General features: G+C 37.4%; 2 protein-coding genes and 1 non-coding gene across 6 annotated transcripts; 2 read left to right on the forward strand and 1 right to left on the reverse strand.

Moving 5' to 3' along the window:
• Window positions 1–2: 2 nt before the first annotated feature.
• LOC145215863 (sodium leak channel NALCN-like) lies at window positions 3–27,758 on the reverse strand. 4 transcript variants are annotated; one of them, XM_080084456.1, is made up of 41 exons: window positions 27,563–27,757; window positions 27,144–27,326; window positions 26,809–26,892; window positions 26,518–26,663; window positions 26,320–26,448; window positions 26,020–26,159; window positions 25,048–25,190; window positions 24,823–24,927; window positions 23,604–23,713; window positions 23,172–23,292; window positions 22,002–22,223; window positions 21,438–21,569; window positions 21,188–21,280; window positions 21,003–21,107; window positions 20,722–20,801; window positions 20,218–20,416; window positions 19,773–19,793; window positions 19,232–19,414; window positions 14,243–14,339; window positions 13,863–14,011; window positions 10,663–10,832; window positions 10,060–10,152; window positions 9,673–9,844; window positions 7,718–7,838; window positions 7,287–7,408; window positions 6,775–6,952; window positions 6,454–6,596; window positions 5,914–5,980; window positions 5,494–5,614; window positions 5,258–5,369; window positions 4,704–4,837; window positions 4,084–4,225; window positions 3,636–3,763; window positions 3,159–3,273; window positions 2,715–2,844; window positions 2,178–2,314; window positions 1,822–2,033; window positions 1,268–1,418; window positions 887–1,019; window positions 316–399; window positions 3–238 (listed from the first exon to the last, which is right to left on the reverse strand). In XM_080084456.1, exons 1-41 carry the CDS (start codon window positions 27,599–27,601, stop codon window positions 105–107), a joined length of 5,280 nt encoding a protein of 1,759 aa, XP_079940582.1. In that variant the 5' UTR covers window positions 27,602–27,757; the 3' UTR covers window positions 3–104. The 4 variants fall into 4 exon arrangements, with proteins under 4 accessions (XP_079940582.1, XP_079940583.1, XP_079940586.1 ...); XM_080084457.1 differs by lacking the exon at window positions 19,773–19,793 and having other exon boundaries at window positions 27,563–27,756; XM_080084458.1 differs by lacking the exons at window positions 3–238; window positions 316–399; window positions 887–1,019 and having other exon boundaries at window positions 1,354–1,418; window positions 1,805–2,033; window positions 27,563–27,758.
• On the forward strand, window positions 15,630–19,238 carry LOC145215909 (uncharacterized). Its single transcript, XM_080084461.1, has 6 exons — window positions 15,630–15,761; window positions 16,031–16,299; window positions 16,452–16,648; window positions 17,023–17,213; window positions 17,787–17,983; window positions 18,348–19,238. The coding sequence occupies exons 1-6, from the start codon at window positions 15,658–15,660 to the stop codon at window positions 18,836–18,838; spliced, it is 1,449 nt and encodes a 482-aa protein (XP_079940587.1). The 5' UTR covers window positions 15,630–15,657; the 3' UTR covers window positions 18,839–19,238.
• LOC145210933 (U12 minor spliceosomal RNA) lies at window positions 22,525–22,677 on the forward strand. Its single transcript, XR_013856259.1, has one exon. It is a non-coding gene; the product is annotated as a U12 minor spliceosomal RNA (small nuclear RNA).
• Window positions 27,759–27,832: the final 74 nt, after the last annotated feature.

Here is a 27,832-nt window from a genome sequence, read left to right on the forward strand (position 1 = left end):
GATCGATGATCACGTGATGTTTATTTGTACAAAATCGTTACACGCACAGCTTCTTCCTAACAAAATATACAAAAATCACAGTTTTTCACTGCTTCCAAGAAGGTTTACACTTTGCCTTCAGCCCACCAGTCATCCATGGAAGTACCAAGTGACATGTTTGCTTTGTTTTCCATCTGCATGTTGGGGTCGCTATCACCAGCCACGATGAGAGAGGGTAGACGACCGGTACAAGCAGCCCCTGTTCGTAAAATATATCATTTTTTCGAGTGGTTGTCAATGCCAAAGAGCTTCTAGTATAAATGCTGGTGCACTTACCTGGTAAATATGACGGAGGGGGTTTCCATAGACCCTGGCGTCGATTCTTGCGCAGAAATCGCTTTCTCGGACTGGATGTGTCAGCTGAAAACGAAATTCAAAGCCTTAAACAACAGTTTCCAAACGTATAGGACCTTGTTGTATGCTCTAAATATATAATGCTCGAAAAACTTATACCAATCTATTGCATGTGAAAATGTTCAGATAAATTTAAACCACTCGTTTGACCTAAACGCAGTAAACAATTATGTGTGGGAACTAAAATCTTTTTGCTCTAATTCGTCGGACATGACGAATATGATTACCAATAGTGTTAGAACATTCTCGTGTAGCCGACATTGGGTGGCGCAGGACCTGTACCTCTAAAAAAGCGAAACCAGCTCAAAATTAGTTATATCCTCATGGTATAGGTACACAGATAATCTTACACGATACGCCAGTAAAGGCGGGTAAGTAAACGCAGATGTAAACTTTGCTTTCATGAATTGATTTGGTTTATTCCAGTGACTGCGCAGTCTTGCCAGAATATAAGTTGGTAGGAATTTTTGGTTTATGTGAGTGTATTGCTTACCTTCAGCATCTTCGGGGGCTCCTTGTTCGTCGCTCACGTCCGGTTCTATGACGAAACTTGGTTGTTCTGCTACAGCCGATTGCGTTTGGCGTTCGGATATCGCGTCGGGGATCATCACGTGTCGAGTCTTTTGCTGTTATTAAACAAAAGAAACAATTGAGATGATCAGCCCGTTTCGCCGACTAAAAATCCTCTTAGGATTTGTTAGGATATCAAACATAGCCGTGTATCAAAAATGCCACTCTAGGTAAATAAGGCATATTCGGTGGTTACCTTTGATGCGAATGTTAGTGGAATAAAATAGAGCCTGAACTCGTTGTTAAAAACGCAATGTTTAACACGAAAAAATAATTCACGGGATCTAGTAACTTTGAACAGTACCGATTTGTTCCTTTTGATGCAGCTCTCAAGCCAGGTTCGTATCGTCCTCTTTGCAACCTCCTCCTCAATCTCCGCCTCCAGTTTCTCCCGCATCAGTAGTTCCTCCAACTGCAAACTCTTCCGGATGTCAACACTACGATATGCGGTCATCCTGAAAGTAAATTAGACAAACCGGTTAATCGCATATAAACACAGATCAATCTGGATAATCGAATATCCAATCTACTAAGCTTGTTTTATATAATTAACCAGAATATGCAAAACGTTTTTTGGACAAATAATAAGCTTTGGATTTACTATCCCCATGTAATTAAATGGAATATATAATCACGCGGTGTAATTAATCAATTGTGTCTGTAAAGTAGGATTAATACTCTACTCAAAACTATCAACGATCGCATGGGAGTGTGGTGTTTATTTTTGTTTTACCACACAAATTGGATCTTCCAAGTATCGACAAATTGGTTTGAAAGCTTGTTTCCAACCTTACCATTTCTACGGCAATACAGATATATTTCTTTGTCTTTAAAATTTTACCCTGGCAAATGACTAACATTAGCACGTCGTGGAAAGTCACAAACAATGTCTCATCGTTATGTCGCCATCGGAATGAATGTCCGTTAGCGGTGGAACCGTTCGACTTGTTCCCAGTAGCGCTTCGTCTTCCAATCCTCTCCATCTCATAGCACATGTGTTTGAGTAGGATCTGATCTCTCTCTGCATCAATCTGAAGTCGACCTTTAAGAAGACATAGCAGGATACGAACCTGTCGATGAAAAATGGGATTTCGCATCGAATAAAAATGTTTAAAGTGAAAACAGGTTGAAAGCTGCAAAATATTTTGTTCAAATCAGTTATTTTTCTTGTAGCTGTCCAGTGGTGGTACCGTTAAAAAGTTATACTCTTTCACCTTTCTGACGTCAATCGCTCCCTTTCGTTTGACGTCAACGACATTCCACGTAACTTGGAACATGTGAAGGTCGTTGTAGCTGAGAAGGATGTCCTCGTCCATTGTGTAGAAAAGAGAGAAGTTTTCGACGATGATAGCTAAACCATATCAAACAGTAATTTTTCACACACATCAAAAGTGTGATCTTTGAGGTCTAAACTTAAAAACCCGTACCAATAGATTTATATATCGAAAGCGCTAAAAATTTTATGCCCCCAAACCAAATTTGCATTTCAAAAATTTTTCTTGGATTGTTATATTTCAACGGCGATTTTTAGACGCATCGGACAAAGTGCGGTCTTTAGGGGCCAAACTTCAAAAATTGTACCAATACCGTTAATTGATTATTTCCGCTAGATAAATTTTAAAACAAAATTTCAAGTTCAATTTACCCCACTTTGAATTAAAACAGTCGGAGGCATATATCCTTGGACCAAACGTTAGAGCATTTATGGGCTTATTTTTATGATTATGCCAAGAATAATATTTCAGACTTACCGACGAGCAGATTAAGCATGATGTATGCGATAATGACGTAGAAGCTGCAGAAGTAGATGAGAGCAGCTGTGTAATTGCCACAGTCAGTTTCCCAGTAGTTGTCGGAGTGTGTGCAACGTGGCGCTTGAATCTGTACAAAGACCATTAATATTTCTTACAAAATAGTACCAAATTACAAAATAGCCGTGCTACAAAGTTCTCTGCGAAAAACTTAAATGTAAATACATTCGTATGTATATGATATCACGCCTACGAGAGATACAGAATCAGGCCGCCTGAATTTATAAGCAATTTTGCAAAACATGACTTAAAATTTAACCTGCGAGTTTAAGTTGGATTTCAATGTCAATACAAACCAGTTTAACTATCATGTTGATTTTTTGAATTGCGCACTGCGTTTGTTTATTTTTTATAACAGGTGTTTTTTTACAGATTGTTGTGTACCATGCAGTCATGCATAATCTTGTTCCAATCTTCTCCAGTGACGATTCGAAACAGCACGGTAACCGCTAGCGGCGCTGTGGCAAAGTTTGCGTGCCGGTCGATGTTTTCCCCATATCTGTGTAACAACGACAAGTAAATTCACCAAAATGTAATGCCTTACACACAACAAAAAATAAAAAAAAAAGTAACAGCTTTCAATTAGACCAGTGGCTATTGAACTTTTGTAGTTTGTGTTCCCCGTGGAACCCTCAGAGCCCGTGACCGTGGAACCCTCAGAGCCCGAGATCAAAAACGTATACGGTAAACTTGTGGAACTTAAAGTCAGACTATGTCACATAGTATGTTGCCTTATTTGAAACGAGAATGCTCAAGAAAGTCAGTTTGACACTCAAGTTGTTCGGTACACATTCTAAACATCTTGATAGTTCAAAAACAAACTAAAAAATGTTTGAAGCAACCACCCAGGACAAAACTCACTTGACAGTTCCAAACATAACCACACCAGCAAACGCGTAACACAGAAGTAGTAGGAACATCGCTATGATGATAAAGAATGAACGGTAAACGCTCACAGCAACTGTCATCAGCAGCATCTTCAATGTGGCCTGCAAATAACAGAGTAGTACTCCTATTTTGATGTATATTTTCTTAAAAGATATTGTAGATATACTGTTATGCCAAGGTAATATATAACAGTGTTAACTTTACGCAAAATATCGTAACAAAACGTTTGTTGCCTTTTTTAATCGTTGATTCGTCAATATAAACTTAATTTTGGATTTCGCCTGTAAGTTTAGTGGGAATACATTAGTGTTTTTTTTTAAAGAGAACTATGATTTGGAAATTAATTTTCAGTTTAGTCTGTACTTATTTTTTGGCGTTACTTCTGCTTGAGTTAATGCTTTTTATTGCGATTGGAACGTACGTGCTTTCCGCAAATGCTGAAGAATCGCAGAACAACCAGAATCCAACCATAGCTATACACTGTGTCGTTTTGATGGAGGTCGTGACTCACGAAAAAGAGAAACACCCACAAAATCTCAAGAGTGGTGACCAGGATGTCGTATCTGTTGACAAAACGAAAGAGTCTTACATGGAAATGTGTTGTTTAAATTCATTGACAAAGAGCGTAACAATATAAAGGCTGTAAGTGTCTGTTAGGTTAAGGATTTACGTAAGTCTCAAATACAATTGTAAGAGGCAACAAGTAACAACAAACTTTGTTTCTCTTGAAACCCACATATCTCATAATATTACCCTTTTATTTTGAGGTCATAACTTTGAAAAACGCTACTGGGCCTTGTTGCATATAAAAACTGACCTACAAATGTTGGAAAGAAGTATTTGTTTTTAGTTGAGTTGAGATTATGTCGCATGGCGTCGAAAAAACCATCGAAAAAAACTTTATAGTTTCAAACAATGTGTTATCGGGGATATTTTCAAACAATGTGTTATCAGGGCAATTGTCTACCCTGCGTTTATCATGTTAACACAACAGGCGGTGACCATAAGGAACAAAATAAAAATAAAAACTTTGGCACTGACCTGTTTCTCCAGCTGCTGATCATCCCCATAAAAGTCATCCCGATGATCTTGATCACAACTTCCAGGAGAAAGATGAAAGTAAAGAGGACGGACGTCCACAGAAGATAGTCAGCATAATCACTACTCGCATCCCACTGCAAGCGTTTCAACAACAAAAAATGTTGTAAAACTGATGCCTAATTTTTGCATCTACAGCACTGTTTCTTGATGTTTAAGATTGCGTTAAATACCTATGGTATTTGTCAATGTATAAATTTCATTCCGTTAACCAAAATAAAGTTGCATAATTTAGCATACTTTCGTTTAACCTTTCTGCTTTGCTGAATGACCAGAAAGAAATACAAAAATACGTTATCAAGCCAAAACGTATATTTTACCTCAACAAAACATACAAAAACATGAGTTAGTCATTTTCCGGAACAAAACATAAACGCACATTTCTTCCTGGGAAAAAATATATAAGTTATATACATCAACATGATATCTACGAAAATTTAAACGGTTCAGAAGCTTTGAAAGAATAAAAACGAACAGCTGTCAAGCTCGCAGCTTACCTTTCGCGACAGCAGAAGGGATTGGATCATCACACAACTTGCTATAAATCCTTTGGAGTAGGGATGCTCTGCAAGATCATATAACATCGGGCGAATTCCACGACCTGACGGTCTGTAACATAATTGGGTAAAATCATTTCATTCCAAATTTTCTTTTCCTAAAGTCAAGCAAGAGGCTTACACTTTTAGGCTATTTTCGGTTCTTGGTATTGTGAAACGGAAACAAGTAAAGTTACCTCGGTGGCAAATGAAGAGGTTGAGCAATCTTTAAACGACTCTTTAAATCCTCCCATCTTCGTTGATCGACCGTCAACAGAGCAGTGCCCTTGTTCTCATTGTAATTTGCAATAACAACACCTGGAAATGTGAAGTATTTTGCAAATAAGGCTTCTTGCAGGTAATGGACAAAAAAACACCGAAAATAGCTTACGGCTGTGAAGAAAACCAAAAAATAACTCTAACAGTGACATGTGGTATTTCTACCTATATTTCGACATGTGGTATTTCTAAAATGTTACCTAGTTAAAAAAAAAATTTTTTTTCAACATTTCCAATTTCCACAATTTATCTTTTATGAAAGCTTTGAACAGAATCACAGTACTTTAGGAACGGGTTGCTTACACAATTTTAAGGTCATAAGAAAACCACTAACATACCGATGAACAGCGTAAGACCCATCATACATCCGAGAAACACGAACAAATGGATGTAAATGGCGTGAATCTGTCAACAAGAAAGAATTAAACTCCCAAGCTATGATCGGCTTGATTTGATACAATGCATTCAATAGGCCTTGCTCACAATGATTTAGGCTATATTTGAGTATGTCGTGACAGCTGGTCTGCATAGACGCTTCAGGGATGGTCCCAGTTATGAATGTATGGTTATCTTAGCTTCTATACTAGGGCTTTCACCTGTGGCTAATGATTTGGCAGAGAAACGAACACCACAGTAAGACAAGTAATGACAACAATACTTACGAAATACAGTGGTGACTTCAACGTTCCAAAGCATTACGGCAAACACTTTGTTTCGGGCACAACGGAATGAAACACTGACAACAACAATATTCAATGACTTTTTGATGCTACTTTGAACAAAAGCTAATACTGTGAAGCAACAGACACGGTGAAACCTATAGCTACATGCACAGCAGGGTTACAGAACACAGCACGTAACGACACAGTTGTTATTACCCCTCCCATCCGTTCTACCAGAATATCTCGAACTTCCACCCAACCTTTAAGGGATAGAACCTCAAACAACGCCAACATGGCTGATCCTATCGTGTCAAAGTTGAAATTGCGAGGGTTGGTCCATACACGAGGCACCATAAATCCTGTAGAAAAATTAAATTCTATTTAAATAAGTCGAAAATTCGTTTTATGGTCCGAATCAGTTTAAAAGAATCGGTTGAAAATACGAAAAAGTTAAGGCAATTGGGAGTATATAGGCCACAAATTTGTCAGCGTGTTCTGGTACGTTGAGCCTCAAACACTACTCCTTTTCGCCCTCACCTGGCGGCTCTTCATCTTTGTTGATGTTGTTTGAAACCCAGACTTGCTGATAAAAGATTCCATGACAATCTTCCCTTTTCTCGATTCGCCAATCGTTGCACGCAGCGAGTTTCCCGCCATAAAGCTGAACCCCGAAACTGGCGAACACAAATACCAGCGCCACCAAGAGAATTCCAACCTGCAAATGATTATCAACGTGATTCCAGGTGTGCGTTAGTACATAGCTAGTTTTAGAAAAAAAGTGACAGCAAGGCAGGAACTTGGCCGAATGGCCCGGAGAACCTGACCCATACACAAACATATAAAACCTGATTGGGATTTTTTTTTGTATAATCAACCAGTCAATAAATGGTATGCTACAGACAGCACACACCGTTTCGACCTATAAGGTCTCATCAGTGCAGCTGGTGACAGGAGTAACAGTCTTAAAAGGCATTATTGTTTTTTATATCACAAAATACAATTTGCGTTATTTTGTGCGTTTTTTCGACAAATGATTTTATTCGTCTTACCATAACAATCTCTTTGAATCCCCGAAAAAGCTCAACGACGACATTTCGTATTTGCGGGACCAGTTTGAAAATTCTAAGAGGACGCAAACAGCGAAGAACCATCAGAAATTGACTTGCAGGTTCTGTCAACATAAAACTATTGTTCTTATCGCTCTAAAAAAATATCGCGTTGTTTTACGCATTGTTGCTCGATAGATTCTCATGGAGCCATTTTGTGTCCAAAATAACGCAGCAGTTATTGGGAAAAACACATAAATTGTCTGATTTTTACAAACTGAGCTTTAACTCGAAATTTATTGGCCAAAATGTTTTTCCCTATCTCCGCTTTAGGGCGAAACTGATTGGCCTATGTGTTTTCTTCCATTTTAACATAGTTCCCATGCAACTAGATGCAAGCTTTAATTTTGTACTGTAGGCTGATGTATCCAAACCTGTGGATGTTGAAAGGGTGCAAACAAAAGTGAAGGACACAAGAAAAATAGCAACATCGAGAAAACCGCCCAAGTCTTTGAATGTCGGTTTCGGTGTAAAGAGCAGTCCGTTGGCGAAAACCTACATGGTACAAAACACGTTGTAAACACTCTAGTATGGGTTATTTTTCTTTATTCATGCACAAAATTACCATATGAAATGATAGTATCTTTTTGAGAAAAGTTGTTTCAGATGGCAGAATGATATAACGACATATAAATTCCATATATCTGGTGTCAAACCTTTTAAAAACGTTTAAATTGCAATTACCAACTAGAAGGGTGGCTTAACACATATTGCCCTTGCATATACACTATAACCTATTTTAAAACATAAATATATTTCCTATGCTTATTTTGTATTGGGTCCCATATTAGCCATCGTCTTTTATAACTTTAGTCGTTTCTGCAGGCAAAAACTCATGGGTCCCCACACATGCAAAGTTGAAAATAATGCAATTCAAGAGATAACCATGAGAAAGTCGGGTGTTGTAAGGTAAAACACAGTGATCGGCACTGGGCTTAAATAATAATACTATGTAGAATACAAACTACAAAATTAGATTCACCCCAGATATTGTTTGAAGTATGTCCTATTTAATGTTTTAAAAAACTGACCCATTTTAGGGGGCTAGTAGGGCAACTAATTCGGTTCGACACACAAACTAAAAAATATATAAAAACCACAATGACTCAATCAATAGTACTGCAAAATTTCAGCCCAATCCGCCAATGTTTAAAATTTCGACCACTAGAGGTGTTTTGAACAACAACCGTTACTGTTTCTGACGTCATAGGGCTGTTGACAAGCCCCCAACTGCCATGGCGCAAAAACAACCACCAAGCAACCCACCAACGAGCAACATACAACTGGTTGCCCTTGTAACACTATTGCTCCAAAGAAATCTTTCGTCTGTGGTGCCCAGTAACATACAAATACGTTTTACACTTTAGGGGCTTGTGGGGTAAATGTAGGACTACAGGGTTGAACACAACAATCGACACCTATAAATGGCATACTATACAAGAAATCCAAATTTCAGCCAATTCTGACACTGTTTAAAAACTCACCCATTTTAGGGGGCTAGCGGGGTAAATACTGGGGTTATCAACAAAAACAAAGTGGGATGCACATCTACATGAATATATCTACCATCTGTGTAAATTTCAGCCACATCCATCAAACATTTGATGGAAAAACGAGTCGGACAAACTTTGGGTAAAAACACCCATTTTAGGGGGCGAGCGGGGTAAATACTGGGGTTATCAACAAAACCAAAGTGGGATGCACATCTACATAACTATATCTACCATCTGTGTAAATTTCAGCCAAACACATCAAACATTTGATGGAAAAATGAGTCGGACAAACTTCCGGGAAAAAAATACCCATTTTAGGGGGCTAGCGGGGTAAATACTGGGGTTATCAACAAAAACAAAGTGGGATGCACATCTACATAACTATATCTACCATCTGTGTAAATTTCAGCCAAATCCATCAACATTTGATAGAAAAACGAGTCGGACAAACTTTGGGAAGAAAAAAAAAGAAAAAAACAAGAAAAAAACCCAAAACAATTCGAGTAAAATCAATATGTGTCCCCTTCAGGGAAGGGGACCCATAATAAATAACTTGACCAAAAGTCTGCGCCTCTGAAAAACAAGTATTTGTAAACTAAGAGATACATTAACTCTCCTGCTCAGTTTAACCGAAACTTATCATATTAATTCGTCCGACGCTTCAACGTCTCATTCTGGATGCCTTTGTTGGGTTAATAACAAAAAGCAAAATAGAAAGTTTACAAAAATATACGAGCAACCACCATATACTTAGGATATACACGTATAAGAGTCAATCAATACATCACGTGAGTAATTGAACAATAGCTGAATTTCGATATTATGATCAATGATACCTTCAGCAGTAGTTCACAACCCATGGCGACCACAAACACATATTCGGTGACTTGAAGCGCTGGAGTATTGTGGATTCGATTCGTGGTTGTTTCCAACATCATGGATGAACAAGAAGCCACAGTGAACATTATCATGAACCAATCAAGGTATGGAACGAGTCCAAGCAAGTCACTAACAAAAAGAAAAAAGGTCCTTCAGGGGCACTACAGGTAACTTATAAGTTGTTCGTACCTTTATGCAGGATCAACTTTCTACACCTTTTTCGTTACAAAACAAAGTATGCAAATATTTTTACCAGCAATTACACTTTGAGTAGGATAGCGGTTTTCAACAGTTTATCTGTTTCCAGTAAAAGCCGAAAACTGTCCAAAACGTGGCATACTTACTGTAGAACCTGCATCGGGCGTTGCTTAGAAACATCATTTTGTCCTTTGCTGTCACTTTTCCCCTTTTGAGCGCACACGATTGCTTGACAAAACCTGAAAAAGAGTATTTACCACAAATCACGGTAATGTTCAGAATATAACTGCGTCCCAGTTACGACGTGAAAAACGGGCAAGTAATACATCTTATGTAATACCGGAGACAAAAAAGGCGATCGGTATGTTCCATGTAAAGTTGTTTTTTTAAATTAACGTTTTGATTCGATTAGTTAATCCACAATTCACGATTTCGGCTGCCTTTAAGCTTTTGACCCCCAACCTGTTAAATTCATGACAATGATAAAGTTATGCCCGACATACGAACCAAAAAAGTGTGGATTCGCGATATAGTTTCAGCATATGAATTTTTTCAGCCTATTCAGTAGTTCTAGCCCTACGCGCCGATTTTTGACTCTTTCCGAACATTTAAAGTAGTTTTGCTGTTCACACTATTTTTTGCACGTTTTGCCGTACGCTGTTGTCACAGTTTAATATGACGAATCCAAACAATGGCCCTTAAACGTGGAGATATAGGATGAATAGTGTATTAAAGTGTTGGAAAATTACTTTCGGAACTTGCTTTCCCGTTTAATTAGAAACAGGGGGGTGTCGAAAAGTGGGTGATTTTCTCTCAGTTCTTGCTCCTCTCGTTGTCTCTTCAGCACAGCTTGCTGACGTTTCAGATGAAGCTGCTTGAAATCAACTTCCTGCGATGCGGTGCCGTTGTACAACGAATCCTGTACAAGAAATAATAACATCGGGGTTTAGTCCCCAATCGGTTTGAAGTTATATATAAAACAGGATCGCAATAGCGTAGTATGATAGGTAAAGATTCTATTTGAACTAGAAGGGTGGCTTAGCATATATTGCCCCTGCATATACACTATAACCTATTTTAAAACATAAATATATTTCCTATGCTTATTTTGTATTGGGTCCCATATTAGCCATTGTCTTTTATAACTTTAGTCGTTTCTGCAGGCAAAAACTCATGGGTCCCCACACATGCAAAGTTGAAAGTATGAGATAACCATGAGAAAGTCGGGTGTTGTAAAGTAAAACACAGTGATCGGCACTGGGCTTAAATAATAATGCAATGTATAATACGAACTATAAAATTAGATTCACCCCAGATATTGTTTGAAGTATGTCCTATTCAACGTTTTAAAAAACTGACACATTTTAGGGGGCTAGTACGGTAACTAATTGGGTTCGACACACAAATTAAAAAATATATAAAAACCGCAATGACTCAATCAATAGTACTGCAAAATTTCAGCCCAATCCGCCAATGTTTAAAATTTCGACCACTAGAGGAGTTTTGAGCAACAACCGGTAATGTTTCTGACGTCATTGGGCTGTTGACAAGCCCCCAACTGCCATGGTGCAAAAACGACCACCAAGCAACCCACCAACGAGCAACATACAACTGGTTGCCCTTGTAACACTATTGCGCCAAAGAAATCTTTCGTTTGTGGTGCCCAGTAACATACAAATACGTTTTACACTTTAGGGGCTTGTGGGGTAAATGTTAGACTACAGGGTTGAACACAACAATCGACACCTATAAATGGCATACTATACAAGAAATCCAAATTTCAACCAATTCTGACACTGTTTGAAAACTCACCCATTTTAGGGGGCTAGCGGGGTAAATACTGGGGCTATCAACAAAAACAAAGTGGGGTGCACATCTACATGAATATATCTACCATCTGTGTAAATTTCAGCCAAATCCATCAAACATTTGATGGAAAAACGAGTCGGACAAAAAGGGAAGGGGACCCATAAAGTTGAGACTTCTATCTGACTGACAGTGTACACATATTATGACTGTAAAAGTAACTATTTGGCCAATGTGTTTAAATTTGAAAAAGTTTGAACCATTCTTTCTTGACCAAAACGTGGCAACAAATCCGCGTTAGACGGAAAAAAAGAAATAAAGAAAAAAATATATAGACAAAAACAACTAGAAGGGTGGCTTAGCACATATTGCCCTTGCATATACACTATAACCTATTTTTAAACATAAATATATTTCCTATGCTTATTTTGTATTGGGTCCCATATTAGTCACCGTCTTTTATAACTTTAGTCGTTTCTGCAGGCAAAAACTCATGGGTCCCCACACATGCAAAGTTGTAGATAATGCATTTCAAGAGATAACCATGCAAAAGTCGGGTGTTGTAAGGTAAAACACAGTGATCGGCACTGGGCTTAAATAATAATAATATGGAGAATACAAACTATAAAATTAGATTCACCCCAGATATTGGTTAAAGTATGTCCTATTTAACGTTTCAAAAAAACTGACCCATTTTAGGGGGCTAGTAGGGCAACTAATTGGGTTCGACACACAAACTAAAAAATATATAAAAACCACAATGACTCAATCAATAGTACAGCAAAATTTCAGCCCAATCCGCCAATGTTTAAAATTTCGACCACTAGAGGTGTTTTGAGCAACAACCGGTAATGTTTCTGACGTCATAGGGCTGTTGACAAGCCCCCAACTGCCATGGTGCAAAAACGACCACCAAGCAACCCACCAACGAGCAACATACAACTGTTTGCCCTTGTAACACTATTGCGCCAAAGAAATCTTTCGTTTGTGGTGCCCAGTAACATACAAATACGTTTTACACTTTAGGGGCTTGTGGGGTAAATGTTAGGACTACAGGGTTGAACACAACAATTGACACCTATAAATGGCATACTATACAAGAAATCCAAATTTCAGCCAATTCTGACACTGTTTAAAAATTCACCCATTTTAGGGGGCTAGCGGGGTAAATACTGGGGTTATCAACAAAAACAAAGTGGGATGCACATCTACATGAATATATCTACCATCTGTGTAAATTTCAGCCAAATCCATCAAACATTTGATGGAAAAACGAGTCGGACAAACTTTGGGTAAAAACACCCATTTTAGGGGGCGAGCGGGGTAAATACTGGGGTTATCAACAAAAACAAAGTGGGATGCACATCTACATAACTATATCTCCCATTTGTGTAAATTTCAGCCAAATCCATCAAACATTTGACGGAAAAACGAGTCGGACAAACTTCGGGGAAAAAATACCCATTTTAGGGGGCTAGCGGGGTAAATACTGAGGTTATCAACAAAAACAAAGTGGGATGCACATCTACATAACTATATCTACCATCTGTGTAAATTTCAGCCAAATCCATCAAACATTTGATGGAAAAACGAGTCGGACAAACTTTGGGGAGACAAAAAAAAGGAAGAAAAAAAACAAAAAAACAAAAACAATTTGAGTAAAATCAATATGTGTCCCCTTCAGGGAAGGGGACCCATAATAAGATACTTAAGTATTTCCACCAATCGTTTGAAAGGTTCATGAAAATGAATGAAGTATTTTTAGAAGAGGAATGCATACAACTTATATTCAACTAAAGGCAAGACACTTTGTAACCCGTTCGCTTAATCTGTCAGTGATGGAAATGACCGCGTAATATTTGTTTCAATCTTAAATTAAGGAAATTACGAATCAGCTTGTTCGTTTTCCGACAAAAAAGATGTTTGATAATATGTAACGTACCGACTCAGTCTTATGAAAATACAATTATGCGTAATGTTTCTTTTCTCTTAAATTACAGAAGCAAAAGGCAACAATTTGACTATTTCTCCATTTTTTTTTCACGGGGTACAAATCGAGAACGAATCAAATATTTTATGACTGTACACGAGTCAATTGCGCACCAATCAGAACTACACATGTTAGCATGTCTTAGAGTCCCACCTGGTGGTTGTTAATTCCACTGTCGGTTTGCCGTTTGTCGTCGCTAAACATCTTTCTCGTAAAAGGTCGTCTTTCGCGCCGTATCATGTGTTGAGCTGAAAGGAGTGACTTGTTTCGGGGGTAGGCAGCTCCTGTTAGTTGTGAAGACGCTAAAAAAAACAATATTTTTTCGTAGCATTTAAAATATAGGAGAGATTTTCGTCAGCAGTCTGAAGAGGAGCCGAAATTGCTGTGATAAGCTGTTACCAATATACCAAATATTTCATGTTATTGGAAAGTCTACTAACACCACACATCACGGCAGTCGAACATTTAGCTAAATTTCGATAGTTGGCGCAAGGAGCACAAGTACCTACCTAAAACAGTTGTTTTTCAATTACCTGGCTGGTCACGTTGTTGGGAACAGTCACGCATGAGCGATTCCAGCAGTTTCGGCTTTTTCAGATGATTTGCATTTTGAACGTTTGTCGTCGGCGTCTGAATACAACAAAAAACAAAATATGTGAAGGAGAATCTAAACATCTAATTCTAAGGTAACCTAGACTGGAAAGTCAAACAATTAAAAACTACTTCATTAAGTTTTAACTTCAATTTAACTAAAATAGACAAAAAGCTGCAAGACTTTGGGTCTTTTTGTCGCATGCAAAAAAAGAAGTTTCAAAATTCTTTCTTAAAAAAAAACTTGCGACTAAAATACATGTAGGCCGACACAGTGAAAAAAATATTGTCAAAAATCATCTAGAATAAGCACTTTTTTACTTTGCGAACTACAAATACCCCATATTATTATGGCATAATTCAATTATCAAATTGATCACGAAAGTCATGTCTGCAAAAGTCATTCGCATTACTTAACAATACCGTCTTGATTTTAAGGTCCCTGGTTTACAGTTCTCACGCTTACGTATAATTACAGGCACCTCGAGGCTCTAAATATTTGATAACAATGCATAAAAACCACTTACAATGTGTACCGTGAACAAAACAACTGTTTGTGTCAATAATTAATAACCCAAGTGGTGGACAAGAGATGCCATTGTAAGGGTTTTCAAACATACGAGCGTCTTATTTGACATGTCAGTGATTCCTTATTAGTTTTAGATGCCAACATTGACCAAACTTAAGACAAACGTCATTAAAAGCGCAAGCTAGTATAGAGTTATTGCTAGTACAGTTGCTCTGAAAATCTAGAAAACTATAGATTTTGACTTTGGCGGTGTGCAAAAGTGATTTTGTTACACTTTTAAACGCAAGGTAAAGGTTCGTTACAATAGATTCACCTGTCACTTTTAAATATGTTTAATACAAAGTATGAAATAAATTCGTAAAAAAAGATTGAAGATATCAGATCTTTATATGACTTCATAACGCTGTAGTTTTGTGTCCAAATTTGCGAACAAAGCATCGAATCAATCTTGCAAGGTTGCGCTTAAACTTGCACATGTAACCTGTCATTCATGTCAATCAAAATGTGTTCCTCAATATTTCCCGTAAGCGGTTGGCCACTAAGCCAATGATCGAACTTCAACATTTCTGATTTAAAGGCGTTTGAACTTTGCCATGGGCAGCAGAAAAGCTTAATGGAATTGATTTATGCCTCAGGCAAAACGTTTGATCTAAGTATCAAAATATTTCAGCAGAATGCAAGGTAGCACCCTTAGGCCAGCAAACTAGCGAACTGATCATGTAGAATAATACTGGATATACGGTCCACAATTATCATGCTGATTTTAAGGTCATTGGCTGAGATTGTGTATTTTCAGGCATTTTGTTTCTTTGGTGTAGGTAAATAAATATGGACGATTACGAAAACCTGACAAACTGCAATGTTCTGCACTCGTTTCGTCTCTGTTCAAAGGAGTCGTTTTTCTCACGAAATTATTCGTTCAATGCGAACAGGTTAGTTGCCCTAAAACACTTTAATTCAGGTACATTGAACTGGCTACTTCTGTTTGGATAATAGTAGCAGACCTATTTTGCAACTCGATTTAAACATCTGCTTCAAAATTGTGAATTAAACAACATGCAGATGTACACAGTAGACCCCGTTTGACAATATGCCATTGTTCTTCCACAGTTAAAACACTGTAGTAGTTTCAAAATTAACCACAACTGAATGTATTGTTTCGTCGAATTCCCTATTTACACCCTTTACAACATGTATACAGAGACTGCAGTGTACCAGGCGTTCTATTCAATCTGATATCAACCATCATAGTCAGCATTATCACCGTTCTAGGGAATCTCCTTATACCAGCGGTAATATGGAGACAGAGACGTACACAGTGGGGTCCGTACGGTCTTTGCAAGCTGTGGTTGTCAGTCCTTGACATTATCATGGGAGTTTTTTACATGCCGATTCGTGTGATGATGATGGTAGAGGTGCTGTATATCCCAAGCTCACATGACAAGAAGGTTGTTTTGAAAGCAGCTAAAGGTAAGATAGGGTGATGTTTGAAACTCTGGATTGAAAAGGCACATCAAAATTCTAACTCATTCAATTTTGCACATCCTTAATTATGGCTAATCAAAGTACATGGTACAAGGCAAACCATTCTGTAATGCTTACATTAAACCGGTTGTTTACAGATCTAGCTCATATCTACAACCATCAACAACACGTTTTTGGCAGTAAAGTTGAACAGATTCACAACTTTACATATTATCTGCACCCGAGTAACGGAAGTGGTCCCTACAATCTACAAATGTTGTTTAAAATGTACGAGGTCACAAATCGACCGTTAGTTACCACTATGAGTTGTTTGCTGTCTACCTATATTCTATTGGTAAGTCAATGTGCTTTGTGGTGTGGTAGGGCTATGTAAAGGTTTATTGTCCAGTTCTAGAATATATGTATTTTCCTGTTCGATTTTTTTCTTTACTGTTCGCATAACAATTTCGACAGTGCTGATGTATATAAAGGTCGCCTCGACATAAACTATTTAGAACAAAGGTGCAATTAACAACCCTTAAACACTCAAGGCACAAAAATGATCCTTTCTTTAACCAAGCAATTCAAAAACATAACTGCCAGAAAACTGGTGTATATGGATACATCTTAGTCCAACAAAGTATTAAATAAAAACCTCAAAGTCAGTAACAGCCTTTAAACAAGACCCAACTCCTTCTCACTATAGCATAACATTTTGTCATTAAACAGTGTACATGGATATTGGCTGTAATGGCAGTTGACCGATATCTTGCTCTTGTTTTTCCCTTTAAATACCAACGCTGGGTGTCAGTAAAGAGAACGAAGATTGGGTTAACAGTCAGCACATTGATCTCGTTGGTGATGAGCACTGTCTGGCCTCTTGCACATATTGAACTCTTTTTTCCAACCATTAATAACAGGTACGTAAACTACCATAGGCATTGGAGTATTATACATTTTTGCTCTACAGGTTCTGCTTGACAATTTGTTTCACAGTTGTTCAGGGCTTTCCAAATTTTTTTAGCTCGCAAACCTTTTTAAAGCAATACAAATTTCGAAATTTGCAAACAAAATTCCCGACACCTCACATTAATTTAACTGTTACAATAACGTATCAAGGTACTTCAACCTTTTCACTGTTTAGCATGTAGCTAACATTCTATAGCTAATAGTGCATTTTAAGGTTTAATATCTGGAATTTCATGTACATTTCTTAAGTATTTTGCGTTTTGCATCACATTTTCTAATAGAGTGAGGTAGTCAGAAAAACCAGAAGTTTTACTGAAGACTTTGTGTCAAAATAGTGTAAAATACCCTGAGTTTGGAAAGTCTTGTTCTAATTACAATGTTTTCAACTGTTGTTTGGTGTCGACTATTTTGTTTTGTTTAACAATTCGCGGACTTTATGAAAGTGTGAAGTAATAAAGGCTGTATGAATGTCATGAATCAGACTCACGAAAAGGTTTCACGAACTAATCATGAGGACGTTGTAGGTTTGGCTTCGGAGCAACTTTTCTACTCGGCCGACATCGGATTGATCATTCCCGGGAGATTCTTGCCTTCTTCGCCTCGTGGTTAATGCCCTTTCTTGCTGTGATAGTGTTTGATGTACTTACAGCTTACTACTGTCTGTTCGTGATGCCGCGTGGAAGCCAAAGGAAAAGGGGATGTTTTCTATGTCAGTTTTCAGGTGGGTTTAACAACAGACACTGATCCGCCAAAATGGCAAAATATATTATGTTAAACCGTTTAAACTGCGAGGGTTGTTGGACTGAAAAAAACAAACATTCTGCTCCACAGAATAGGTAATTTTCATGGAATCCTATAGTTAAGCTTTTAGCAAAATATGTAAACGCAAAGTTATTAAACCCCATCATAAGTTTATGAACAATATCAAGTCAGAACGTAAATAAATCTGCCACACCTAAACCACACTTCGCAAAACTGTGTAACCTCATACCCTTATCTTGCAATGGATGTTACCAAGTTTGGTTTACTTGTTTACCACGGTTCTAAATTTAGTTATTGGTTTCCACCTTTGTTTTTGATTTTAGGTCGACACCTAAACGAAGAAAGGCGAAAATCCAGCACTAGCCAGATCTCTTTTCTAAGCTACAACACAACCGCCTTTAAATCGTGTTGCTGCAGTTGGTATAAACCGCAAAAGGTGCAACCAGAGAATAATCAAACCCAAAACAACACCACCGAGGTTTCCCAAACACACCGAAGATCACAAGACCAAAGAAAGTCGGATGACACGTTGGAAGCTTTCTGGACTCTAGTCCTAATGACAGCAGTTTTTGTGCTAATCATGGGTTCCTCTTTTGTTCTGACAATGTTCGTTCCAGTGCCTTGCGAGGACGCCACATATTTGACATGGATCTACATTGGCGTCCAGTTTCTATTCATGAACCAACCGAGTACACACATACTGATATATAACTTCCGTTCGGGAAACTTTCGGCGTCAGGCCAAGTTGGTATTGAAATCACTTGCAGGAAATGCTAGAGACCGTTGGGGTCCACGCGATTTATCTACCTCGTAATACGCATCTTCAAACTCGACACATTTCTATTTGCGCATTTAATTGCCAACTATAATGCTGATAAATCACACATTTAAAAACTGCGTTGTTGGTCTAGTCAAGTGCCAATTTTACCAGACTAGAGCACAGAACTAACAAGTTTCGCGTCATATCTAGCTTCTAATATTACCTGGAGCTACAATGTAATTAATTCTGACTTCTTATAAATGCAGAATAACCTATAATTGTTACCTGCTGTTTTGGTTTCATCAGTTATGCATCTATATTATAAGATGCTTAAAGGCACCATAAAAAGCTAACCAAGCAGTCAAAACACTTTTACATAAATCGTTTCAAATACTGGCACCTAAAAACCATTTTAATAACTATTGCACCAAGGCAATCGTGACGCACCTTATTCCACGTGACAGAAAGCAGATCAGGGATTTTCGCCTCATCACGTGACTTGCCAAGCAACTTTCGGTCTCGCCAGTCTTCAATCCCGTTCGGTCTCGAAAATGGAAGATTGCTTCCGCCGTTGCTCAGTCGAAGTGGCGATGAGAGTCCATCGTCCATTACAGCAAGTCTTGTGGCGAGCTGTTGAAAGTTGGGTTTACTATGTTTTGTTTGGTTAAAAAAACATAAAGACACAATAGAAGTAAGGAAATTGTGAAAAGCTAAAAATGTGGCATTGTTTTAAAGTTTTCATGGGGAAAGTTTGAAAAGAATAGCAGTCCCATACATTATACTATATATACGTCTTGCAAGGACTTTAATCGGTAATGAAAATGGCAAAAAAAGTTTGAATAAAGGCGATCAGTTTAAAAAGTAATGCTTTGAGATTATTTGGAGAAGAGGAAGGGGCAATCACATTACCCACAAACTTCAAAATCAAAAACAGTTGTCATTTAAAATTGTACAAAATAATAACTTGATGTGAAAGCACAAAACTTACGTCGCCGAGTTTCCGTTCGTTCTGTTGCGTGAAATACAAAAAAAAAATCAAAGGAACATAAATATCAAGCATTAAAAATGGATTAAAGCTGATGTGAAGTTACAATCACAAAAGCCTCAAAATCTCAACATTATTGTTGGTTTAGTAGCACTGGTACCAGCATTCGTTGGCGAGGCATGACTTTTCAGCTTGCTGGTTTTCAGCAAACAAACTAGAGCGGTCAGGGGCACTATGAGAACTTATAGGATGAAACAGTGTACACTGTCTGCAGCTTATCATGTATTGGCTAGATGATTTGGTATTAATATTTATCTTGACATTAAAAGCAAGTCGCAATGGGTAAAAATTGCAAGCCCATGTCAGAAAACCCTGAACTGTACCATAATTCTAGCATTATTGAACAAAAATATTGTTGCTAATATGTGAAAAATTTTGTTTCACTTACACTAGTGGAGCATATAATTGCCGATGACATGGAAAATGGGGCATGCAGTGGACCAGGCAGTCCTGTAGAGTGAGCAGCAGACACGGTATGTGCCACTGGAGGGCGGTGGTCGACAAACTGACGTAGAAACGTGTCGCGAAGTGGTGGTAGAGAAAATTCACCAGGAATTTTTGACACGTTCACCATTTTTGGTTTGCTCCTGTTAAATTGGTTGTAAGGTTATTTGATCAATACGATGTAAGTTTATTGCAGAGTTGTAAGCAGGCCTGAAATTGAGGCCCAAACCCGAAAGTGCAATCCTAAAACTTGTCACAAACCCGATTTAAAAACAAACAAAAAACACAAACAAATCAGGTTCGAAAGTTGGTGAAAATGTGGCAAAAAATGCTGCTGATTGGGAAGTCAGGTCCGAATCAAGCCCGTTCTATTGAAACTCAAGCCCGAGCCCGAAAAGCCCGGCCCGACTTAACTTTGGTTCGATGTAGTAATAGAAAGGAAACTTACGGAAATAGTTGGAAAACACGGAGTCGAAAAGGCTGTTGTGTGTCCACACTTTGTTCACTCACTTTCAACTGCTTTAAACGCTGTTAAGACAAAAAATGTTTGAAAAAGAAGCAAATTTTGAAGACAAGTGTTAACGCGATACAATTTGAAGTTTAAAAATTACACGGTTTGTCACAGCAAGTTACCAATAATAGGGAAAGGCTATATATCCCGATTAGTAAAGTTTATAATTTTCAATAACTTTTGCAGTATAGTCAGATAGATCAAGGCAAAATACAAACCTTAAGATTTTCATCCAATTCCAAGTTATCGAGGATAACAGCTACAAATAAACTCATCATCACCGTGGTAACAAACATGTGATACAGAATGAAGAAAATTGAAACCTGAGAAAGAGGTGAAAACATACAGTTACATTTCACCCCATGTTTTGATCACTTGTCTCCAGTTATGAAACAAAACTTACAGGTATGAAAGACTGGCCAACTTGCATCATAGCTTCGTGCATGACGTCAATCCAACCTTCTTGCGTCATAATTTGGAACATCGACATAAAAGCCTGTGCAAAGAGTGACATAAATCACTTATAATCCGAGAAGAGTTGATTTTTGTACCACTTATTGGCGACTTTGTTAAAACACCTAGCTTTCCAAACAACCAATTTCAGTTAACCCCATTTTACTGAAGTAATTGTTTGTTTATTGTAAAGGCCTTACTTGTGGGAATGTTGCAAAGCACTCGAGTTTATCGACGTGACATAGCATCTGTAGACTGATGGTAGACATTAGTGTGAGGATGCTGACTGTAAATGCCACCAACAAACCAATCTTCTTCGCTGGTCCAAATATCTGCGAAAAAGTAAAACTCCAAAAATGTCAAATCCGAACACTTCTTAATATAATATACACTGTTCAATATGTTATACTCTCTGAAACGATTTCAAATCCAATGTAACCTGCAGACGGTACACACTGTTTCGAGGTCTTATCAGTGAAACTGGTGACAAGTAAGCTGTACATTACTCCCAACAAACTAGAGTGCCGTTGGATGGCTATACTAGCCAATACAGCCCATGTCTTGTCACCAGCTGCACCGATCAGATAAGGTCAAAACAGTGTGCACTGTCTATACAGCTTACTTATCAATTATTGACTTTATGTGTTAATATTTTAAATCATATTTTTTATCAAACACCTTCTTTGAGTAATCTACTGTTCTTGTTGGTCATTGGTGGCAATAAAAACAAACTTATAAGCCCACATGTTAACTGAATCTCCTACTTTGTAAACGAAATTCTCGAGGGTGGGTGAAAGTTTCACGAGTCTTATGATCCGCAAAACTGGAAAACTTCGCAGTGCTGGAAACGAGTAAGCTGTGTTAATGGTGGTGACAAGCGCAAGGAACGCTTCGTATCTGTAGATGTTTCGCTTTATGTAACCCTTGAAACCGAGGCACATTACTTTCATGACCGCTTCCACGTCGAATATTAGAGTGAAGAAAAGCTGGAAACAACATAAGTTTGATTTAATATCACTAGGATAGTCTAGAAAGGTAAACATTCAAATTTTTACAAACAAATGTCCTTTAGAATTTAAAAAGCCGGCTGAATTTATTCAACTAAAACCTTACAAGCTATGATGCCCATCCAAAGTAAAAGCAAATCACGTTTATATTGAAAAAGGAAAGAACGCAGACAAAAACCAAGCTCACGCCTCGTGCGCTTAAACGTTGTTTGCGCACGGACACCACAAACACAAATTGTCTACTCGCGTACCTAACCCCAAATATCGCAACTAACACTTCGTGCCGTAAACTAATGAGTAAGGAAAATAACGATCCCAGGTGACGCTGGGTTCATCAAGGTTTCGCCTTGAGCGTGATTTTTGCGGAGGCAAAGGTCCCCATGAGGAGTGGTGGCTTACTTTCGCTACTTGCTCTTCAAGAGGGATCTGCCTCTATTCCAAAAACTTAATCATTAAACAAAACTAATAGTTAGGAGTCAGTGTTTATTTAAGGTGTTTTGTCTGCGTCTACAGCGGTTTCCCAAAATTTGGACTTGCAACTACAACTACAGTTTTTGGTATTTAAATGAAACACTTGCGGTCTCTTAAAACTACTTAGCGGTCACCCCAACCAAACCTTAAAAAAACCCTGGTTAGGACTATCAAAAATGACACTGCTACAAAACTTCCGAGAAATACAATTTTATTGCAAACATAAAGAATCACTGTAGTAATAAATTGTAATCACCATAGCCTAGGTTTTACGCTTTCCCGCACGCACAATGTTTATTTTCACCTTTCCTTGTGGAAATCATTACTTCAGTGTGAATAAACTAAACTAACTAACTACGCACGTTCTTAGCCAAGTTTGCTTTTAATCAATCCAATTTTCGAGCCTAAATCGACATTACAGCTACAGTACGCTGTTTGTTAGCTATCAGAGCTTACCTCGGCTACGCTGAAGAAATTCCACACCCTGGTTTGATTCTCAGGAAGTTGATTGACTCGTTTTTGAAACGCTGATATTGCAACGTTCAGTACGATGGCTACAAGCATTGTGAGATGAAACCTTAAAAGCAAAAACCTTGTGAATGATTGCCCCTTTGGTCAAGTCTTTGTCTATTTATTAAATTATGTGTTTATCACAGATATGAAGGGCTAGATACACATATCTAAGCTGGATTACAAGAAGCAAATAATGTTTATTAGTAGTAGGAAGAGCCAGGAAAGACTTTGGGAAGTCATATCGTCACGCTACTTATGGAATCTTAAAGTCCACCTTAAAGGAGTATGTCCATGAGGAGAATTACTACTATGTACGGTATAAGCGTTTATAACAGTAAGTCCTATTACACCAGAAACTAGGTTGAAAGCACTTGCCATCTGGATCGAAGTGCTCGCCTCCAAGCTTCCAATTTTCCACTTTTAACTTTCCTTGAATCGACGTCGACAAGAGCCCATGACGTACCGTTTTCCTCGTTCACTATTACCTAAATATAAACGACACTATAGCTATTGATGGTTATGTGAAACAACTTTTCCTGCCTAAATCGAGTTTTTTAAGGCGGTTTGTGCAACAAAATAAGTTGCTGAAAAGAGTTGTATCTGTTTAGGGTTTGTTTTCCATGACAATCGAACAAAAAAGAGATTTCTAGTTTTCGATTGCAATTTACTTTTAAACAATGCCACAAAAGACAGTTTGAGGCATTTGCTATATCCGTTTGCCTATTAAACACCATATCACATCAAATTAAAAGCAATAGCTTATCGAGTTTAATGTAGTTTCGAGCGTTGGTTGTTGTTCTTTACATTTTAACTAGGGATTTTCTGCACGCCTGTGCTTCACGATGTGTTTTTATTTGGACGAGAATCGCAGCGAAGTGCAGATGGTGAAAAAAACATGGGCAAGTTCACACACAACGCAGTGTTCCTAATCTATTATTGATTTATTGATCCCCACGTGATTTATGTGAACTGGTCAGGCGCGTGATGCTTTTGTGCAACAAAAAACACCTTTCCAGCTGTTTTGCTTGTTTCAGCTTGATTTATAATTGGGTGACACAAAAACGTTTTCAGAAAATAAATTTATAAACCCCTGCACTAAGATTTATGATTGTTTGAAATAAAAAAATCCTTTTTAGTACTAAGAGGCTGCCCTTGTTTAAAAGATGGCAACAACATATGTTCATTGTAAATTTTCATTTGTTTATTCTATTCCAGATTTCCAAAAGATTTTTCCAAATAATGACTATGTTTGCAGAAACATGTTTGCATTTTGATTTTGGTGACACAAATTGTTGTAGCATAAAGCTTTATAGAAAAATCATTATTATATGCTTTTTTATAACTTACGTCAATCTAAACTTTTATATTAGTTTTGTTGGCACCAATTTTTTGACGTTGGTATGGTGCTGGCATTTAATAATGTTACCTATTCAAATGTCTATAAACCTGTTTTGTTGAATTAAGTTATAAGAAACTGATCTTAACTGTAAAAATCCAACATAGAATATCCAAGTTGAGTAACCAATTTATTAAAACTGATGTGAATTGTTTTGGTTATGTCACAGTCACAGATATTACATATATATGCACAAACCTGTGAAACTTCTCCAGGATGACTGCCTTTTGAATTTCCCCACAAATTCTGCAACTGACTTCGGATTTCCGCAAAAACTTCAATAATGATAGCAATAAACACATTCTGAAAAGCATTGTTACAAAAAAATGAATCTAAAAATATAGCCAACATCAATGATTTTTTGTAAGATTTACAAATGTAATCAATTTGTACAGTAAATACCAAATAAAATTGTATTATTACCTTGACCAACCAAGCCAAAAAGAAAATGAGTGTGACAAAGTAGAGATAACCATGCCAATCGGGAAAACTGTCAATTTTTTTGTACATAAGAAAAACCCAACCTTCCTGGCTTGCAGCCTCATACACCGTTTTGATGCTAACAACTGAAAGGTCAAAAGCATTATTGAATTACATACCCTTTTATGAATATTTTATGTGCATAAAACCAGGATAATTTAATATTGGAGAATCAATGTTAATAATATTATGTTGGCTGTTGCATGATGCCCTATAGCAGGGCTACTCAATTAGTTTTGTGAAAGGTCCAGACAGAAAAGGTAAAAATACCAAAGGTCCAGACACCTCTGTAAATAACTTTGCGGTTATAGGTAATGGGGAAAATAGTGGTACAAAATTAACACATTTCTTCAAGCCAAATGTTTCTGTCAGCAAAACAAAAGCTTGAATTGGGCACTGACCATAAATTAAGTTTTGGCACGACAACATACAAAATACAGTTTATCTAGTTTTGCAGGATTAATTCCTAAGGCCTAAGGTAGCAATTCAAAATTCAGTTATTGCGTCATAGATACAATTGTGCGGAAACAATCGCCGTTTCGTTAATAGTCTATTGGAGTTTGGAAATACTTCATGCTCCCAGCAGTACTCCGAGAATCGCTATGCGGACTCGAGTTAACTGTCGCTACATAGCAACTATCAAGAAATTAACGCACAATATAGCGTATGTGGCCACAATCAAAAGACCATCGGGGTCCAAATCCAACGCCCCAAAGGGCCGGACTTGGACCGCGGGCCGCCATTTGAGTAGCCCTGCCCTATAGACTAGTGAGATTTTTGAACAAAATTATTATCAATTAATTTGTTACCATGCAGAGTTAAACCTTAAGCAATCTGAAAATACATATATTTATTCTGGAACATATAAAAATTAGGTTAGATTTTGCAGTAACAGTGTTCATGTAGTTTTCTTACAAATGTTGTCGAAGGCACCATAACCACGCTCCTCTAATGTCCAAGGAAGATTAATACACTTAAAATTTGGGGGGCACATGCTGAAGTCTGATGGTGAACATGTGGTATCGGGTATGGCAAGGTTATTCAAGGTCACATTGCTGCAGAAACAACAAACTAAAACATTTTTTTGTTTTTAAATTTAGATCAGAAAACATTGCGATACTAGTATTAAAAATTACAAATTACAAAACAACTGAATTTTTTTTCTAGATTGTATATTAAAAACATGTTTGTATGTATATATAATTTATTTCTTACTTTGGGTCTGTACTGCTTTCAACACAGTGGTAGGATTTGCTTCCAAACAATTGGACTCCAAGTAATCCATACAAGAGCAGAAAGAACAGCAGAAATAGAGTGGCACCTCCAATTTGATGACCAGCTCGACTGAACAAAATATGCCATGAACAATCAACCCTTTTCATGAGTTGTAAGTTTTCCAACAGCTTTACTTACACAACAATAATTGCAAGTCTTCCGCTCTCAAATTGGAAACTAAAATATCTCAGTACCCTCAGTAAGATAAGAGCCCGGGGCACTCTTAGTAAACCAACAGGGATGTTTGAAAATGAAATGTTGCTCAGCACAGCCATTTGCAATATCTTACATTCAAAAATAAAGTTGTAAAAATGTATCATCAAACTAAAAGCAACTGCAAAACTTGATTACAATTTAACAGCTTACAGGCAAAGTTTTTACACAACAAAGTAAATAATAGTTGAAATAAAAATAATTAGTTCAAGATACCTGAAGAAATACAGAGATCCAAATAAATATGACCATGGATCCATCAAAAACAAGCTTTTTACTTTTTAAGTAAGCCCCATCACCCTATAAAAACATTTATGGATCAAGGGTAATATTAAATTCTGTATCAGCTCCTATATTTCTATTTACTGATAATAGAATTGTGAACTACTGGAAAATGTTAATTGATTAAAATTTGTTGTTTAAAAGATTTTCTAAAAGATCCATGAAATATGTTAAGTGTATTTCTTATTACTACTTGTAACAACTTCAAAATACATTATTCATTAATTCTCAAGTTACAGAAATTAAAAATCTCCGAAGAGAGGGCTAACCTGCCAAAGGTTGTGGGATCTTAGCTTAACAACAGCTTCCAGTGTGAGAACTATTCCAGTGACCAAGTCAACCACCAGAGTGACATACTGAAGTTCAGGGATTCTCCTGAATGTGGCAGGAGTGTTTGAACTCACAGACACAAAACTGAGAATCATGCACACCAGAAACATACGCTGAGCAACCTTGAAAAAAAAATCAACCGAATCAAGATATAAGAATCAATTTGGTAATAATGGTATGTGCAAGACACATTTATTTTAGTCACAAATTTGGTATAAAAGTAAACAAGATTTTACTCCGCAAAATACACTGAAGACTGCTTCTAAAGACTTGCCTCAAGCAAAACCAAAAACTACTATTAAGACAACAGAAGTTATGGACAAAATAAAGTTTTATTGACAAGAACACGGTACAGTACCTTATGGTTTATCCATGACACACTGACTGCTTCCACCATTTTTAGATATAAGATTCAACAATTAAATTTTGCTTGCAAAAAATAGCTAAAGCTGAATTCAGTGTACAGACTGACTGTCCTAAGCAGCAACAATAATTCTTTTACTCAATAATAATAATTCAGTTACTCCGGCAAATGAGAGAAAGGTTGGCGAAGCGCTCAATAAATCAATATGGATTAAAAATTTGAGAGGGTCGCCTTTTTCACTTGCCGGCTTGTTTACAAGCAAAC

This window comes from Phallusia mammillata, chromosome 1, assembly GCF_965637545.1.
Source record: "Phallusia mammillata chromosome 1, kaPhaMamm4.hap1.1, whole genome shotgun sequence".
Taxonomy (NCBI): domain Eukaryota; kingdom Metazoa; phylum Chordata; class Ascidiacea; order Phlebobranchia; family Ascidiidae; genus Phallusia; species Phallusia mammillata.

Bases quoted from the DNA above. Each gene is read 5' to 3' on its own strand.
- LOC145215863 (XM_080084456.1), bottom strand. From the start codon at position 27,601: ATGGTGGAAGCAGTCAGTGTGTCATGGATAAACCATAAG. The intron at 14,340-19,231 runs GTGCGTCACGAT...TGTTGTATTCAG, and splicing joins TTTCTGTCACGTGGAATAAG to ACGCCGACGACAAACGTTCA. The intron at 3,764-4,083 runs GTACGTTCCAAT...TGTTATTTGCAG, and splicing joins TCAGCATTTGCGGAAAGCAC to GCCACATTGAAGATGCTGCT.
- LOC145215909 (XM_080084461.1), top strand. From the start codon at position 15,658: ATGGACGATTACGAAAACCTGACAAACTGCAATGTTCTGCACTCGTTT. The intron at 15,762-16,030 runs GTTAGTTGCCCT...ACATGTATACAG, and splicing joins TATTCGTTCAATGCGAACAG to AGACTGCAGTGTACCAGGCG. The intron at 16,649-17,022 runs GTAAGTCAATGT...GTCATTAAACAG, and splicing joins TGTCTACCTATATTCTATTG to TGTACATGGATATTGGCTGT.